Source organism: Gigantopelta aegis, chromosome 8, assembly GCF_016097555.1.
Source record: "Gigantopelta aegis isolate Gae_Host chromosome 8, Gae_host_genome, whole genome shotgun sequence".
Classification (NCBI taxonomy): domain Eukaryota; kingdom Metazoa; phylum Mollusca; class Gastropoda; order Neomphalida; family Peltospiridae; genus Gigantopelta; species Gigantopelta aegis.
In genome coordinates, this window is record NC_054706.1 from 70888109 (window position 1) to 70908073 (window position 19965).

At 34.9% G+C, this 19965-nt stretch overlaps 1 protein-coding gene across 1 annotated transcript in view; it reads right to left on the reverse strand.

Moving 5' to 3' along the window:
- LOC121379808 (adhesion G protein-coupled receptor B1-like) overlaps positions 1–16738 on the reverse strand; it is a 24684-nt gene extending 7946 nt beyond the window's left edge. Inside the window, exons 1-6 of the mRNA XM_041508459.1 lie at positions 16610–16738; positions 15793–16041; positions 13589–13807; positions 10174–10314; positions 3023–3124; positions 1977–2083 (exon numbers count right to left, since the gene is read on the reverse strand). Of these exons, the coding sequence (XP_041364393.1) occupies positions 1977–2083; positions 3023–3124; positions 10174–10314; positions 13589–13807; positions 15793–16041; positions 16610–16736 (945 nt within the window). The 5' untranslated portion in view covers positions 16737–16738. The remainder of the gene's footprint in view (positions 1–1976; positions 2084–3022; positions 3125–10173; positions 10315–13588; positions 13808–15792; positions 16042–16609) is intronic.
- Positions 16739–19965: the final 3227 nt, after the last annotated feature.

A 19965-nucleotide genomic window follows, 5' to 3' on the forward strand; every position in this document is an offset into this window, starting at 1 on the left:
CAGAACAATGGAGTGTTTACAACATCTAAACCAGGGTTCTCACTCATTCAAAAGTACTGAGACTCCATGTACTCATAACAAAAAATATTGAGGGTCCACTACACATGTACAGAGTCCATTATGAATTGTGAAGTCCACATTTGAAGGAGTCATGTGAATTGTATAACAATTGACAACACAAAAATAACTGCATTTAAGGGTCAAAACGGTACATTTAGGTAAAGTTGTGATTTCTTCCATGAATCACTATCAGATGCATTGTCTATACTATAGGGTGTATAAGCACCTAATCAAATCCCATAGACGACAATAGTAACAAATGTGGCTAAAACTCCTACCTGATGTGTATCAATCGACATATACACCACAGATATAAATACTACCACACATCAACATTAAGTAAATGAGTAACAAATGTGGCTAAAACTCCTACCTGATGTGTATCAATCGACATATACACCACAGATATAAATACTACCACACATCAACATTAAGTAAATGAGAAACAAATGTGGCTAAAACTCCTACCTGATGTGTATCAATCAATACACCACAGATATAAATACTACCACACATCAACATTAAGTAAATGAGAAACAAATGTGGCTAAAACTCCTACCTGATGTGTATCAATCGACATATACACCACAGATATAAATACTACCACACATCAACATTAAGTAAATGAGTAACAAATACTCCTACCATGTGTATCAATCGACATATACACCACAGATATAAATACTACCACACATCAACATTAAGTAAATGAAACAAATGTGGCTAAAACTCCTACCTGATGTGTATCAATCGACATATACACCACAGATATAAATACTACCACACATCAACATTAAGTAAATGAGTAACAAATGTGGCTAAAACTCCTACCTGATGTGTATCAATCGACATATACACCACAGATATAAATACTACCACACATCAACATTAAGTAAATGAGTAACAAATGTGGCTAAAACTCCTACCTGATGTGTATCAATCGACATATACACCACAGATATAAATACTACCACACATCAACATTAAGTAAATGAGTAACAAATGTGGCTAAAACTCCTACCTGATGTGTATCAATCGACATATACACCACAGATATAAATACTACCACACATCAACATTAAGTAAATGAGAAACAATTGGGGGTTAAGCTTCTCATTTCACAGTAACGCATAGCATCTATAACTACCCTAGTTCTGCACAAAACTTTAGTAATTTTTTTTGCAAGTACCCAATACATTTCAAGCACAAGGCTACTTGACACAGTGGTACTAGATGAAATGAAAATTCATAAAATATTTTGCCCAGATAACACTATTTTTTTTTTTTACAACAAACACTCATATTTATCACCAATGACAGGATTTGGGGTATTAACTGCTCTGTCAAAAGTTGGGTGCATCTCAAACTTTGACCCAGCCAGATGTTATTTGGTAATTAGTACTACCTATAGGAGAATTGTCATCCAACATCATGTTTAATAACATCTAAACTATATTTTAGATTCTGAATTTCATATGACCAGTAAATTTCTGAAATTTGATTTGAACTAGCATCAGTGCCCCAGGTACAGTTGTGCTTAAACTATATCGGGAACCACTGAAATTTGGAACTAGAGTAGTCAAAGATGCTTCCCATTAAATCGAAAACTAGATACATAATTAATTTTCTGAGATTTACTTTAAGGGTAAAGGGTTGTAGTATTTATATTTAAGGTGTATATATATATATTGATTAAAAAGTTGCATGTACCAGCTTGAAGCACATACACATACTGCTATTGTCTATGGGAACTGATTTGGTGGAAGGCCTGTAGGTCTATTCCTGATCTACAACTTTTGGTCTACTGTCCCAAAATCACCACATTATACTGACTAAATAAAGAATGCCAGTGAGTGACCAATTCAAATAGATGCCATTTAAACAGAATGTACTTTTGTTTGTGAACTTAGTCAAACCTTTCTGGCGAGTTTCAAGAAGGTTTCCTTCATGCAGTGTCTGTAGCTGGCTGGCTTCCATATCCCAATACCTCTAGGACCGTCCTGACATTTCCTTGTCACCATACCTAAAATAACACACACACCTCGCCATCAACAAAATGAAGGGAGTAATTTACCGGTGCCATATATATACAGAACTTCACATACATTGTTTTCGCTTACTATTTATTGCACAACTTTATTTTGCACAAGAATATATACCACAAGACTGCGTAGTGGTCAAGTGGTATGTTCTTTCGCAAAATAAACAAGTGCAATAAATAGGAAGTGAAAACAACATATGTGAAGTGCTGTATTTATTACATACCTTCTTTTATGTTTTACAAAAACGGTTTTTAATTTAATGTCATAAAAACACTTTGTTAAATCTATGATCAAAACTCCTTTCATGGATTCATTTAACATTAAGAATCATACTCTGCTGTAGCCTTTTGTAATGTTTCAAATATGATATGATTTCATATATGACGTAAGTAAATAAAAGGCACTAACTGCAGTAAAAAGAAAAAGGGAATTCCCCATTTAAAAGCTCCGGTCCAGACTGCATTGCCAAAAAAAAAGCCCATAATAGTTTTTTCATATCTCTTAAGTTATTAGGCTATTACTATGAAAAATGGGTAAACTGATTTGAAAGTCTTGAGGCATTGTGAAAAATTTGTTGGACAGACAGATGGAAAAACACAGACAGACAGACAGAAGGGTGGTGACGAAACCTGTAGTCCCCTCTGGTTAGACTGATAGGAGACAATTTCATAAAATAACATTAAAAAAATCATGGCATCATCTAATTACACTAATCTATATCAAAACAATCCAATAGTAATTCACTATGTTAATTCATAAGATATAATGCATCAAGGCATTATTTAATTAAGTCTATTCTAATCTGTCATAATAATGTAGCTATAGTAAACCATATAATGATGTAGTAAAACTGTGTCACTAGATATATATTTTAATACTGCGATGTAATTAAGCCGGGCATCTAATGTTTCTGATATTACCAATGGTTCCTGGTGGACATGGAACTACTGCCATGTCTCCTACAGCAGTGGTGTTCCAGAACATCCCCTTCTCATCAGTGTCTGGCTTACACGGGACGGGTTCTGAAAACAAATACAAGAGAACCATGCAATGAACCATCCATCCATCCATCCATCCATCCACATCCATCCATCCACATCTATCCATCCATCCATCCACTAACCAATCAAATGGTTTAATAAGTTTATACCTAATTAAGATCCAAACATGCTCATTGTGGACACAATGAAAAGGGGAGGGAGAAGAGCTGTTTCTTGCATGCTGTGGTAAATTTGGAATGACACTTCATGAACAGAAAGCCTGAATAAAATGTTAACTGACTGGGGGGTGGGGAGACCGCTCAGCCAACATTTTATATCATTTGGAGCATTTATGAAGAACAATCCAAAAATAAATAAGAAAAAAAAAGAAAGAAAGAAATGTTTTATTTAATGACGCAATCAACACATTTTATTTACGGTTATATGGCATCAAACATATGGTTAAGGACCACACAGATTTTGAGAGGAAACCCGCTGTCGCCACTACATGGGCTACTCTTTCCGATTAGCAGCAAGGCACAGCACAAACAGGCAGGATAGCACAAACCATGGCCTTTGTTGAACCAGTTATTGATCACTGGTCGGTGCAAGTGGTTTACACCTACCCACTGAGCCTTGCGGAGCACTCACTCTGGGTTTGGAGTTGGTATCTGGATTAACAATCCCATGCCTCGACTGGGATCCAAACCCAGTACCTACCAGCCTGTAGACCGATGGCAAATAAGAAAAAGAAGAGAGAATCAGACTATTTATATAACAATGTGTAAAATAGAAAGAACTTGGAATGAAGACCTAAAGGTTAAAAGTTTGTTTTTCTTTAATGACACCACAAGAGCACATTGATTAATTATTCATCAACTACTGAATGTCAAACATTTGGTAATTCGGACTCGTAGTCATTAGAGGAAAACAGCTACATTTTCCCTTTCATCTAGGACATAATGATGGTATGATAGTCTTTAATCACTTTCATCTAGGACATAATGATGGTATGATGGTCTTTAATCACTTTCATCTTGGACATAATGATGGTATGATGGTCTTTAATCTCTATCATCTAGGACATAATGATGGTATGATGGTCTTTAATCACTTTCATCTAGGACATAATGATGGCATTATGGTCTTTAATCACTTTCATCTAGGACATAATGATGGCATGATGGTCTTTAATCACTTTCATCTAGGACATAATGATGGCATGATGGTCTTTAATCACTTTCATCTTGGACATAATGATGGTATGATGGTCTTTAATCACTTTCATCTAGGACATAATGATGGTATGATGGTCTTTAATCACTTTCATCTAAGACATAATGATGGTATGATGGTCTTTAATCACTTTCATCTAGGACATAATGATGGTATGATGGTCTTTAATCACTTTCATCTAGGACATAATGATGGCATGATGGTCTTTAATCACTTTCATCTAGGACATAATGATGGCATGATGGTCTTTAATCACTTTCATCTAGGACATAATGATGGTATGATGGTCTTTAATCTCTTTCATCTAGGACATAATGATGGTATGATGGTCTTTAATCACTTTCATCTAGGACATAATGATGGTATGATGGTCTTTAATATCTTTCATCTAGGACACAATGATGGTATGATGGTCTTTAATCACTTTCATCTTGGACATAATGATGGTATGATGGTCTTTAATCTCTTTCATCTAGGACATATAGATAATGATGTATGATGGTCTTTAATGATGGTATGATGGTCTTTAATCACTTTGATGGCATGATGGTCTTTATCTTGGACATAATGATGGTATGATGGTCTTTAATCACTTTCATCTTGGACATAATGATGGTATGATGGTCTTTAATCACTTTCATCTAAGACATAATGATGGTATGATGGTCTTTAATCACTTTCATCTAGGACATAATGATGGTATGATGGTCTTTAATCTCTTTCATCTAGGACATAATGATGGTATGATGGTCTTTAATCACTTTCATCTAGGACATAATGATGGTATGATGGTCTTTAATCTCTTTCATCTAGGACATAATGATGGTATGATGGTCTTTAATCACTTTCATCTAGGACATAATGATGGTATGATGGTCTTTAATCACTTTCATCTAGGACATAATGATGGTATGATGGTCTTTAATCACTTTCATCTAGGACATAATGATGGTATGATGGTCTTTAATCATCTAGGACATAATGATGGTATGATGGTCTTTATCTTTCATCTAGGACATAATGATGGTATGATGGTCTTTAATCACTTTCATCTAGGACATAATGATGGTATGATGGTCTTTAATCACTTTCATCTAGGACATAATGATGGCATGATGGTCTTTAATCACTTTCATCTAGGACATAATGATGGTATGATGGTCTTTAATCACTTTCATCTAGGACATAATGATGGTATGATGGTCTTTAATCACTTTCATCTAGGACATAATGATGGTATGATGGTCTTTAATCACTTTCATCTAGGACATAATGATGGTATGATGGTCTTTAATCACTTTCATCTAGGACATAATGATGGTATGATGGTCTTTAATCACTTTCATCTAGGACATAATGATGGTATGATGGTCTTTAATCACTTTCATCTAGGACATAATGATGGTATGATGGTCTTTAATCAATCTTTCATCTAGGACATAATGATGGTATGATGGTCTTTAATCACTTTCATCTAGGACATAATGATGGTATGATGGTCTTTAATCTCTTTCATCTAGGACATAATGATGGTATGATGGTCTTTAATCACTTTCATCTAGGACATAATGATGGTATGATGGTCTTTAATCTCTTTCATCTAGGACATAATGATGGCATGATGGTCTTTAATCACTTTCATCTAGGACACAATGATGGTATGATGGTCTTTAATCACTTTCATCTAGGACATAATGATGGTATGATGGTCTTTAATCACTTTCATCTAGGACATAATGATGGTATGATGGTCTTTAATCACTTTCATCTAGGACATAATGATGGTATGATGGTCTTTAATATCTTTCATCTAGGACACAATGATGGTATGATGGTCTTTAATCACTTTCATCTTGGACATAATGATGGTATGATGGTCTTTAATCTCTTTCATCTAGGACATAATGATGGTATGATGGTCTTTAATCACTTTCATCTAGGACATAATGATGGTATGATGGTCTTTAATCACTTTCATCTAAGACATAATGATGGTATGATGGTCTTTAATCACTTTCATCTAGGACATAATGATGGTATGATGGTCTTTAATCACTTTCATCTTGGACATAATGATGGTATGATGGTCTTTAATCTCTTTCATCTAGAACACAATGATGGTATGATGGTCTTTAATCACTTTCATCTAAGACACAATGATGGTATGATGGTCTTTAATCACTTTCATCTAAGACATAATGATGGTATGATGGTCTTTAATCTCTTTCATCTAGGACATAATGATGGTATGATGGTCTTTAATCACTTTCATCTTGGACATAATGATGGTATGATGGTCTTTAATCTCTTTCATCTAGGACATAATGATGGTATGATGGTCTTTAATCACTTTCATCTAGACACAATGATGGTATGATGGTCTTTAATCACTTTCATCTAAGACATAATGATGGTATGATGGTCTTTAATCACTTTCATCTTGGACATAATGATGGTATGATGGTCTTTAATCACTTTCATCTAAGACATAATGATGGTATGATGGTCTTTAATCACTTTCATCTAGGACATAATGATGGTATGATGGTCTTTAATCACTTTCATCTAGGACATAATGATGGTATGATGGTCTTTAATCACTTTCATCTAAGACACAATGATGGTATGATGGTCTTTAATCACTTTCATCTAAGACATAATGATGGTATGATGGTCTTTAATCACTTTCATCTAAGACATAATGATGGTATGATGGTCTTTAATCACTTTCATCTTGGACATAATGATGGTATGATGGTCTTTAATCACTTTCATCTAAGACATAATAATGGTATGATGGTCTTTAATCACTTTCATCTAAGACATAATGATGGTATGATGGTCTTTAATCACTTTCATCTTGGACATAATGATGGTATGATGGTCTTTAATCTCTTTCATCTAGAACACAATGATGGTATGATGGTCTTTAATCACTTTCATCTAAGACACAATGATGGTATGATGGTCTTTAATCACTTTCATCTAAGACACAATGATGGTATGATGGTCTTTAATCACTTTCATCTAAGACATAATGATGGTATGATGGTCTTTAATCACTTTCATCTAAGACATAATGATGGTATGATGGTCTTTAATCACTTTCATCTAGGACACAATGATGGTATGATGGTCTTTAATCACTTTCATCTAAGACACAATGATGGTATGATGGTCTTTAATCACTTTCATCTAAGACATAATGATGGTATGATGGTCTTTAATCACTTTCATCTAGGACATAATGATGGTATGATGGTCTTTAATCACTTTCATCTAAGACATAATGATGGTATGATGGTCTTTAATCACTTTCATCTAGGACATAATGATGGTATGATGGTCTTTAATCACTTTCATCTAGGACATAATGATGGTATGATGGTCTTTAATCACTTTCATCTAGGACATAATGATGGTATGATGGTCTTTAATCACTTTCATCTAAGACATAATGATGGTATGATGGTCTTTAATCACTTTCATCTAAGACATAATGATGGTATGATGGTCTTTAATCACTTTCATCTAGGACATAATGATGGTATGATGGTCTTTAATCACTTTCATCTAAGACATAATGATGGTATGATGGTCTTTAATCACTTTCATCTAAGACATAATGATGGTATGATGGTCTTTAATCACTTTCATCTAAGACACAATGATGGTATGATGGTCTTTAATCACTTTCATCTAAGACATAATGATGGTATGATGGTCTTTAATCACTTTCATCTTGGACATAATGATGGTATGATGGTCTTTAATCTCTTTCATCTAGAACACAATGATGGTATGATGGTCTTTAATCACTTTCATCTAAGACACAATGATGGTATGATGGTCTTTAATCACTTTCATCTAAGACATAATGATGGTATGATGGTCTTTAATCACTTTCATCTTGGACATAATGATGGTATGATGGTCTTTAATCACTTTCATCTAAGACATAATGATGGTATGATGGTCTTTAATCACTTTCATCTAGGACATAATGATGGTATGATGGTCTTTAATCACTTTCATCTAGGACATAATGATGGCATGATGGTCTTTAATCACTTTCATCTAGGACATAATGATGGCATCATGGTCTTTAATCACTTTCATCTAGGACATAATGATGGCATGATGGTCTTTAATCACTTTCATCTAGGACATAATGATGGTATGATGGTCTTTAATCACTTTCATCTAGGACATAATGATGGTATGATGATACGATGGTCTTTAATCACTTTCATCTAGGACATAATGATGATATGATGGTCTTTAATCACTTGTCTAGGACATAATGATGGTATGATGGTCTTTAATCACTTTAATCTAGACATAATGATGATATGATGGTCTTTAATCTCTTTCATCTAGAACATAATGATGGTATGATGGTCTTTAATCACTTTCATCTAGGACATAATGATGGTATGATGGTCTTTATTCTCTTTTATCTAGGACATAATGATGGCATCATGGTCTTTAATATCTTTCATCTAGGACACAATGATGGTATGATGGTCTTTAATCACTTTCATCTTGGACATAATGATGGTATGATGGTCTTTAATCACTTTCATCTAGAACACAATGATGGTATGATGGTCTTTAATCACTTTCATCTTGGACACAATGATGGTATGATGGTCTTTAATCACTTTCATCTTGGACACAATGATGGTATGATGGTCTTTAATCACTTTCATCTAGAACACAATGATGGTATGATGGTCTTTAATCACTTTCATCTAAGACACAATGATGGTATGATGGTCTTTAATCACTTTCATCTTGGACATAATGATGGTATGATGGTCTTTAATCACTTTCATCTAAGACATAATGATGATATGATGGTCTTTAATCACTTTCATCTAAGACATAATGATGGTATGATGGTCTTTAATATCTTTCATGTAGGACATAATGATGATATGATGGTCTTTAATCACTTTCATCTTGGACATAATGATGGTATGATGGTCTTTAATCTCTTTCATCTAGAACACAATGATGGTCATCAATCTATGACTTAACATAAATGGTATGATGGTCTTTAATCTCTTATCTATGACATAATGATGGTATGATGATCTTTAATCTCTATCTAGGACATAATGATGGTATGATGGTCTTGAATCTCTTATCTATGACATAATGATGGTATGACGATCTTTAATCTTATCTATGACATAATGATGGTATGATGATCTTTAATCTCTTATCTAGGACATAATGATGGTATGATGGTCTTTAATCTCTTATCTATGACATAATGATGGTATGACGATCTTTAATCTCATCTATGACATAATGATGGTATGACGATCTTTAATCTTATCTATGACATAATGATGGTATGATGATCTTTAATCTCTTATCTAGGACATAATAATGGTATGACGATCTTTAATCTTATCTATGACATAATGATGGTATGATGATCTTTAATCTCTTATCTAGGACATAATGATGGTATGATGGTATGATGATCTTTAATCACTTTCATCTAGGACATAATGATGGTATGATGATCTTTAATCACTTTCATCTAGGACATAATGATGATATGATGGTCTTTAATCTCTTTCATCTAGGACATAATGATGGTATGATGGTCTTTAATCTCTTTCATCTAGGACATGATGATGATGATATAATGATGATGACGATGGAATGATGGTCTTTACCTCTTTAACCCAGGACATATTGAAGATATGATGGTCTTTACATCTTTTACCCAGGACAACATATTGATTGCCATTACTTCTGTCACCATGATGATGATAATATGGTAGTCATTATCTCTTTCACCTAGGACATAAAGATGATGATATGATGGTCATTACCTCTTTCAGTTACCCTCACCATGGAAGTGGTTGCACATGGGTCTGTGAACCTGTGAAGGCCACACGAATAAACGTGATTGCTGGTTAAAGAAGTCAGATGAAGTTCTTCATGGTCAGGAAAACGTCTTACTTGTTCTGCATCTGCAATTATTAAAAAGGAAAAAGAAGAAGAAAGAAATGTTTTATTTAACGACGCACTCAACACATTATATTTACGGTTATATGGTGTCGGTTATATGGTGTCGGACATATGGTGTCAGACCACACAGATATTGAGAGAGGAAACCCACTTCATGGGCTACTCTTTTCGACGAGCAGCAAGGGATCTTTTATATGCACCATCCCACAGAGAGGGTAGTACATACCACGGCTTTTGATATACCAGTCATGGTGCAATGGCTGGAACGAGAAATAACCCAATGGGCCCACCAACGGATATTGATCCCACACTGACCACGTGTCGAGCGAGCGTTGTACCACTGGGCTACGTCTCACCCTTATAAAAAAGAATACTGTTACATAATGCAATACCATGGGATTTGTTTTTACTTCTTTTTTTTTCCATAAAAGAAGTGTGAGCCACTACAATCATTAGTATGACCAGAAACCTGATGAATATACAGACACTGATATTCTAAACAAGAAAACAAAATTTAATATGCAATATTAATAATTAAAAAGGCTCTGTTATCACCGTATGGGAGCGACACCGGATATTGGTACTAAGCGAAGCGATAGAAATGTGTGAGAAGGCTACACGTGAGGTAAGATTTCTGAAAATTACTACATTTATAAGTAACACACATGAACCAGATTTTACACATTCATTTATAACAATTTCCGCCATCAGTTTCTACTATTAAGGTAAATGTGCATTTATTTTAGTTTTATTTTAAATGAATGTCAAAATCGCAAAGAAAAATATTTCAAAGGTGTATATTATTAAAAAATATGTGTACGGCATATTGGTATGGTAGTGTACGGCATACTGACAAAGACAGACCGCTAAAACATGATTACAATACCACATAGACAATGTATAGGTTCTCAGTTATTGATACAAAGTAGTGTAACCCCACCCCCACCCACTAGTCATAGGCAGTGGGTGTACCAAATATAAAATTGTTTTTATCCCAAAGTGTATGTGATTAATTTGTATTTACATAATACAAATTCAATTCTGGTTGGATCCAGCCATTTAGGACATGAATTATTTTCACGGCCTCAAACTACCTACATGTAAAGATAAAACACACTTCTCGGAACCAATACATGTCACCAGTACATACAAGTGAAATCTACATAGTTGTAAACAGTAGTAGCGTGCTTTCTGAATATTTCGGGATTTTTACCTCTGAAGAGTCCTAGATGAACAAAACAGCAGTATGATGTAGTTAATCTCTATTTAGCATCCTACGTCTATTAACAGATTTTAACTTTGTACCTATTTATTCATCAAGTGGTAGTGCTTTTTGACAACATTTTCATAAATAAAAATAATGCTGTAATATTTCAGAACATGGATGTATCCAATGCATCACTGGGTATTTCAGCTGAGATAGACATTGAGCCCGAAAGTGTTAGAAGATGTCCTCATCAAGTGTGTGGATACACAACAAAGAACAAAAGCAACTTGAATAAACATGTAAAGAGGATGCATCCACAACCAATGACAAGTACTCCAATAAAATCGTCATCAGACCCTCATACGTACACTTGTGACATGTGTGGGAAGATCTACAAAAGTCGCTTTGGCTATAATTTACATGTCAAAAATAAACATACAAAAGATTTTTATTAAAGAATTCTTCGATTTTTCCTATGCGTTTCAGTTCTTCTATCACTGATGGAAGAAGTGAAATAATCTCTTTATAAACAATGTAGCTTTCATCTACAATGTCTTGACACCGACTGTCTTCAAGTTCTGTAGTAGTGTTGAAATCTATGTTGCTATTCTCAGAGAGTTTGAAAAGTTTTGAACATGGACTGTCTTTTAGAGCGATATTAGGTCGAGATAGATGTATCTTTTCATCGCCTGTTTTAATGATAATTGTTCTCCCTTGCTCTTTACACAACTCTGAAATGATTTTAAAACTGCACAGTTTTGATGACGTTCCATTGTGACGTGTAAATTTCAGGTACTTGTCTCTATGTTCAGTTGTTAAATGAGATATAATGTCTGTGAAAGTGGAACACATGCTTCGGCAATATGGACAGTTATACCTTAACATCCTGGAAATAGAAAAATAATTGTTTGCATAATATAATTGTTCAATTACATCGTATCACATCACTTAATTACCTTAATCCATTTTTATAGGAACTTTTCATTTTTATCACTTCCATTGCCTCAAACGTTTATGTACATATTGGTTTTGATAAAATGTATTTGTTATATACACGATATAATGCTTAATATTTTTAAAATATGGCATTTAAGAAAAATGTTGTTTTCAAGAAGCCGTACACCTTCCATACGGAGTAAAACCAATCAGCCGCACACTCTACATTCAAGCCGCCGTACACCTTTGAAATATTCTTCTTTGCGATTTTGACGTTCATTGAAAATTAAACTAAAATAAATGCACATTTACGTTAATAGTAGAAACTAATCAAACAGAAATGAAATAATAAGTATGAATCTAAGTCATTAGAAACTGTTTTTACTGCACATGAAGTTGACAGACGCAAAATTTTGTCGGTATTAGATGACATGTTTAATGAGCTTTATCAAAAATATCCAACTGAATCAGTATACTTTTAGGTTTGGTTGATGGCAGAAATTGTTATAAATGAATGTGTAAAATCTGGTTCATGTGTGTTACTTATAAATATCAATAAATAAATAAATAAATACTTACTCAGAAATCTTACCTCACGTGTAGCCTTCTCACACATTTCTATCGCTTCGCTTAGTACCAATATCCGGTGTCGCTCCCATACAGTGGTTATTTGGAAATTTCTTAACAATAGCAGGAAATCATTGTGCTTATTAAGGTTCAAGAATGCTGTCCTGGGCACACACCTCAGCTATCTGGACTGTCTGTCCAGGACAGTGGTTAGTGGTTAGCAGTTAGTGAGAGAGAAGTCAGTGTAGTAGTCTCACACCTACCCACTGAGTCGTCAAAACTCGCTTTGGGTGGGAGCCAGTACTGGGCTGAGAACCCAGTACCTACCAGCCTTATGTCTGAAGGCTTAACCACAACATCACTGAGGCTGGTTATATTACAGCAAGACCAAGACCAGAGTGTTTAACGTGCACATTCAGCGCAAGCTGTAATAGCACACGCCTGTCCTGGGCACAGGTGCTGGCCGGTGCTGGCCTCGGCCGGCTCCTCCGTCCAGGACTATTACAGCAAACAAAGGACAGTCTATTTATAGTATACTAACAACATTCTTTATAAAAGGAGTGAACCTGAAAATGGTGAGAAAATTATGCCATCCTTGCACCATGTGACCTCGACCCGAATGTGTTCTGGAATGTTGTAGATGTGACAGGAGAGGACGCCATCTTCGTATTTCTTCACCACCAGCATCGCAGGAACTAGTAAGACTGTTGGTTTAACCAACACACGCAGGTGACCAGTGGCACTGAACACCTCGCCACCAGACTCAACAGCACACTTAACCATTCCTGAAAAAACCCCAACCCCACAACAGTATTCTTATTAAATGGCAGTGACAGATCCAGATGTAAAGTGAAGTCACAAAATTCTAAAAAGTGTAATTTGAGTTTGTCCAATGCAAATGACAAAAGCTCCTAAAGAGAGTGAGTTTCTGTAGGGTGGTTTGGAGGCATGCTCCCCAGGACATTTTGAAATAAAGATTGTCAGAGACAGTTTCTCAGAGCAGCTTAGTGGTGTGTATTGTGGATGCAAAAGTAAAGTTTGTTTTATTTTAGGATGCCACTAGAGCACATTGATTTTTAATTGTATCATCAAACATTTTTAACTTGAAATCATTTTTAGAGGAAATCCGCTGTCACCACATAGGCTACTCTTTTATGACAGGCAACAAGGGATCTTTTATTTGTGCTTCCCACAGGCAGGATAGCACAAACCATGGCCTTTGTTGAACCACTTATGGATCACTGGTCGGTGCAAGTGGTTTACACCTACCCATTGAGCCTTGCGGAGCACTCACTCAGGGTTTGGAATTGGTATCTGGGTTAAAAATCCCATGCCTCAACTGGGATCTGAACCCAATACCTACCAGCCTGTAGACCGATGGCCTAACCATGACGCCACCAAGGCCGGTATATTGTGGATGCATGATGATTTTTTTTTAAATCATTAAAAAGGGCACTTCAAATGGGCTAGAGGTAGGGGGAGGGTCACTGGACCCCAGTGATCCACCAATAAAATGGAGAAATTCTGTTGAGACTAGTATTACATTTTTAACCAATTTTCAAACTTTAATACTTTACTTACTGATGCAAGGAATGAATGAATGAATGAATGATTGAATGAATGAATGAATGATGATTGAATGAATGAATGAATGAATGAATGAATGAATGAATGAATGAATGAATGAATGAATGAATGAATGTTTAACAACACCCCAGCATGAAAAATACAGCCAATGCAAGGAGAAACTACCCTCAATCCATGCGACTGTCAAAAATATTTAAAATATTCTAAGTTGGCTTCAACAGACCTCAGTTAGATCTTGAGACATTGAATTACAACGTCCAGAAAACAAGTTTTCTCTATCTCCTAAGTTCATGGGCCATAACTATCTCAATAAGAGTATCAGTGAGGTACATCATATGCCCTTCAGGAGTTTGATGAAAAACCATATTTATATTAACGAATATGTTATGGGTATGATTCAATTCTAATTATATGAAATGTTTTGCAATTAGATGGATAACAGTTTGTTTTGGACCAACCATCATCCCAAGTTGTTCCTACATATGGTTTGATGGTCCTGTATGCATCTGTATGCAAGGTATGATCTGGACAAATATTTAATGTTATGTGCAGTAGACTGTGAAAAGTAGGCCACAGTGACCTAGTAATAGTACAATATACCGCCATCTCAAATTGTTCTTACATGTGAGGTTTGTTGGTCCTGTATGAATCTGTATGCAAGATATGGTCTTGACACGGATTTACCATTATGTGCAGTAGACCATGAAACGTAGGTCACACTTACCTAGTAATAGAATGCAACACACCACCATCCTAAGTTGTTCCTACATGTGAGGTTTAATGGCCCTGTATGCATCAATATGCAAGATATGGTCCATGCAAGGATTTACTGTTATGTGCAGTAGACCATAAAAAATAGGTCACAGTGACCTAGTAATAGTATGTGACACACCGCCATTCCATGTTCCTACATGTGAGGTTTAATGATCCTGTATGCATCTGTATGTAAGATATGGTCCAGATAAGAAAAGGTTAACAGACGTACGTACGTATGTATGTATACGTACGTATGTACAGACAAATGGACAGACAGACAACGCCATACCATAATATGACACATCATAGACGGGCATATAAAAATCATTCAGAAAACAATATGTGAGACAGACAGACAAACAGAGAGACAGAAAGAAAGAATGAAAGATGGGGATGACACCTATGGCAGGGGACTAATACAACTAACCAGTATCCTTCAGTCGAGTTAGCCTGAAGTGTAGTGTACTCTGCCACTGGTGTAAATGTTTTGAGACGGACGTCTGAAGCCTGGAGTGTTCCAGAGATTTGATCTTGTAATTATTAAGGCTCCATGTCACTCTGAGATTGGCATCAGGGATGGGAAACATACCATTCAAAGTGCAGGTAAACTCAACTGGGTCTCTTTCCAAAACAGACACAACTTCAGGTGATAGAGACAGATGATCAATTTTGTGATCTGCAAAAATGAGAGAAAAAAGAAAATATTATAACAAATATTTGTTTTTGTAACCTGGTCTACAAATTAGTTCATTGCTAACATGTTAATGAAAAGGTAGTTTTTTTAACTTGCAAATTGAAGCCAGGAAAAAATCATTACAATGAGTTAAAATGGCTAACAATGGACAAAAAGGTTGAATACCAAAAAGCTATTCTTGTTTACAAATCTCTTAATGGCATTACTCCTCCATATCTACCAAATATTTTTTAGTAAAATACAATCTAACTATGGCATGCACTCCACAAATGAGAGAAATCTTTTAGCATATAAACACATTTGCTTTGTATATTTGTATATATTGTATAGTTTATATTACATAATATATTATATATTGTTTAACAATAAATTTCTGTATGTTAACATATTTCTGTATGTTTGTTAATTTAATGTCATAGGCACTACTAGTCCACAAAAAACATCTTAACCAGTTGATTATCATCACAGTCCAGGGCATCCAGTGGTATTTTCTTCATTGACCTTACTCAAAAAATTTAAATAAACAGTTTCTTCTTTTAAACAGACTTACCATTCTGCGTGATTACAGATCTTTTAGAGTTGATACTGAGGTCTCCAATCTTGCCTTCACTGATCTTACTCAACAGACTGGAATAAACAGTTTCTTCGTTTGTAAGCTGGTTCATCATAATCGTCATGTCGGCTACCACAGTGCTGTCACTATAGAAATATGAAGAAACCAACCATGTTAGCTGATATTAAGTTATCACAGTCAAATATAAAAAAACATGATTAAAAGTGTACATATTATATTATATGTATATTTATTTACTCCTTTATAAACTGAACCCATTAAGTTGAAAATAAAAAAGTTAATTTCTGAAAACAATTATATAAAAACCAATCATGTCAGGTGATATTATATTATTGCTTGTTCAATATTGAAAAACATGATTTAAAAATATACATATATGTATATTTATTCACTCCTTTATTGAACCCATGAAGTTGAAAATAAAAAGTTGATTTCTGAAAATTATTGACACCTTTTTTTCCCAGCCACACACCTTTGTTTACAAAATATTTAATATTTTTTTCAACTACCAACCGATGGTTAAGATGGTAAGCCATAGTTTTTTTAAATGTTTGCAAAGATGACCCCAGTAAGTAAAAAATTAATAACAAGTACTTAACCAATTACTGTATACAGCCAATCAGAATTTAATTTAACTGAAAATAATGCCCCTTTCCTTATTATATTGCTGGAATTAGAAATCATTTGACGTACAGCACTCGCTTGATGTGTGGCCGGTTTGGGATCGATCCCCATCAGTGGGCCCATTGGGCTATTTCTCGCTCCAGCCAGTACACCATGACTGGCACATCAAAGGCCGTTGTTATGTACCATCCTGTCTATGGTGCATATAAAAGATCCCTTGTTGCTAATCAAAAAGAGTAGCCCATGAAGTGGTGACAGTGTGTTTCTTCACTCAATATCTGTGGTCTTTAACCATATGTCAGACGCCATATAACCATAAATAAAATGTGTTGAATGCGTTGTTAAATAAAACATTTTCTTCCTTCCTGTGTGTGCAACTCTCATAATTACGGTATAAAAACTGGGTTGATTTTTGCATCTAGAACAGACTATATACTAACGTTTAATGAGAGATGTTTCTCTTTTCAGACTCCCCAAAGTAGAAAGTCATAATACATGTATCACACACAAACATGATTCATGGACAGTGTAGGTGCCCCCTCCTTCTACAAAGCCCCAATATAAAATCCTGACTATGCCAATACAGAATCTGTGTAACCCTAGGCTACCTTATACAAATCATACTAACCGTAACTGAAGATAAAAAATATCAACTGACTTCACACCTGGCCACATAATTAATTCCGATTTTACCTGCAAGTACATTTTGAAAATATGTAAATACAGATTTCAAGTAGTATTGTTAACTGTAAGTAACAAATAAATCTTCCTCATCTTATTGAATTCAAACCACATACACTATGAGTCCAGTTGTTTTTTTGGGTTTTTTATTATTACTATTTTTGTTTATCTCACTGCTTCCTTTTCTTTCTCTCCTTTGAATTCCGTCTCATATCTTCCCGATCTGGCAACTCCTCCACTCTTTCAACTTCTTTCGCTGTCCACCTCCACATCTCAGTCCTGGTCTCTCCAACTGCGACAGGTGCTTGTCTCTTGTGGCTATCCATGCCACACACCTGCCATTCCCCATCAGCTTTTAGATGTGGGCTTAGTCTGATCACTTTGCGGAGTGTCCAGTAGTTATTTCTGGCATTGTTAAGATGCACTTGTAACCACCTACTATACACCCCTACTACCGGCGCTCTGAGTCCAGTTCTGCTAAATCAACTATATTATAATTAGGGGACAACTATCTTGTATTTGACCATTTGTGGAAGTTAATGCTGGTTTTACTGTCACAAATTGAGCTGTACTGAGTTAGAATAGGGGGATTACTGGTACAGCTTACTGCAGTAGGAGCACTTCAGACAAACATTACTAAAATGATGATCACAAACACTTTTGAAAAGCAAGATCTGCTATGAAAAGTCATTAGAAAGCAATATATGGTGTATATGTGAATCAAATATAGGTCCAATGGAGAGAACTGATGACTTGAGTGGGGCCAAGGGAACATACATATAAATTTTAAAAGTTGAATACAAGGGGTGTGTCACTTGAAAAATTAGTGAGCTTTTAAATCACAGATGCAACTAAGTGCTTTATAGTCTTGTAAATTAATGTAAATTACACTTTTCTGATTTATATTATTAACTACAGTCCCTATTGATGCAAACAGATTGTAATCAAATGATATATATTTTTTATTTCCATTTTATTGATGACATTGCTGAAAATAGCTGTAACAAGTAAAAAGAAAACATTAACACTTCTGTAAATTCTCTCTCAGTCTCTCTCAGTCTCTGTCACTCTCTCTCTGTCTGTCTCTCTCTCTCTTTCTCAAACGCATGAGAAATGTTTTTAATGCTAATACAAGAATGTTTACAACTGTTGAAAATGAGACTAATGTTAACTTATAAGGCTGAATTTACAACATCTGCTTTTATCTTACAAACATTTACAGACACCCATGTTCAAGGAAAGCAGACTTCATAATGTTGGCCTCCAATTTCCTAAAAGGAACCTAGAATCATCCAGGATTCCAAAATCTACAAGGACATCATGTTCCCAGTGACTCGTAATTATTGATCTAACTTCAAAATATTTTCTCCACAGGCCTGTACAGAAGTATTTCAGATTTATAGGACATACCCTTGTTTCAACCCGTGAAAATTAACACTCAGTTTAGTTAATCTACAATTTGGATAAAGTTACAATTGAGTGAAACATGAGTCTGTGATTTTGAAATGGTTAAATACCCTCTAAAAATAGACAAACTCGACTCCATAATTGTTTTTAAAAATATGAGAAATGCACTTCAAATGTACAGAAATTGATAATCTAAACAATAAAATCTAAGTAAAGCAAAAATGGTTATAATAGTAAAAATGTATGCATTAGTGTTTAAAAATTCAGGTATGTCCCTTTAATACTGATGAACCAGTCCAAGGTATTGAGGAGTCTTACCTGTTTGGCGATATAAGTTGTAGTCTCACGATATTGTGAAGAATTCAGATTTGAAAGAGCATCATTCCACTGAAGACCCATCAGGAAGAAGGTTGCAATCACATGACTCATCACTTCAGCTAAACAAACAACAAAAAGGTTTATTTGTTTAACAACATAACTGGAGCAGCACACTGATTAATTATTGGCTGTTAATTGGACCTGAAACATTTTAAAATTATGACATGTACGGTAATCTTCAGAGGAAAAGTTAAATGTTTGTTCCATTTAACACCACCACTAGACCACAGTGACAGGTTCCC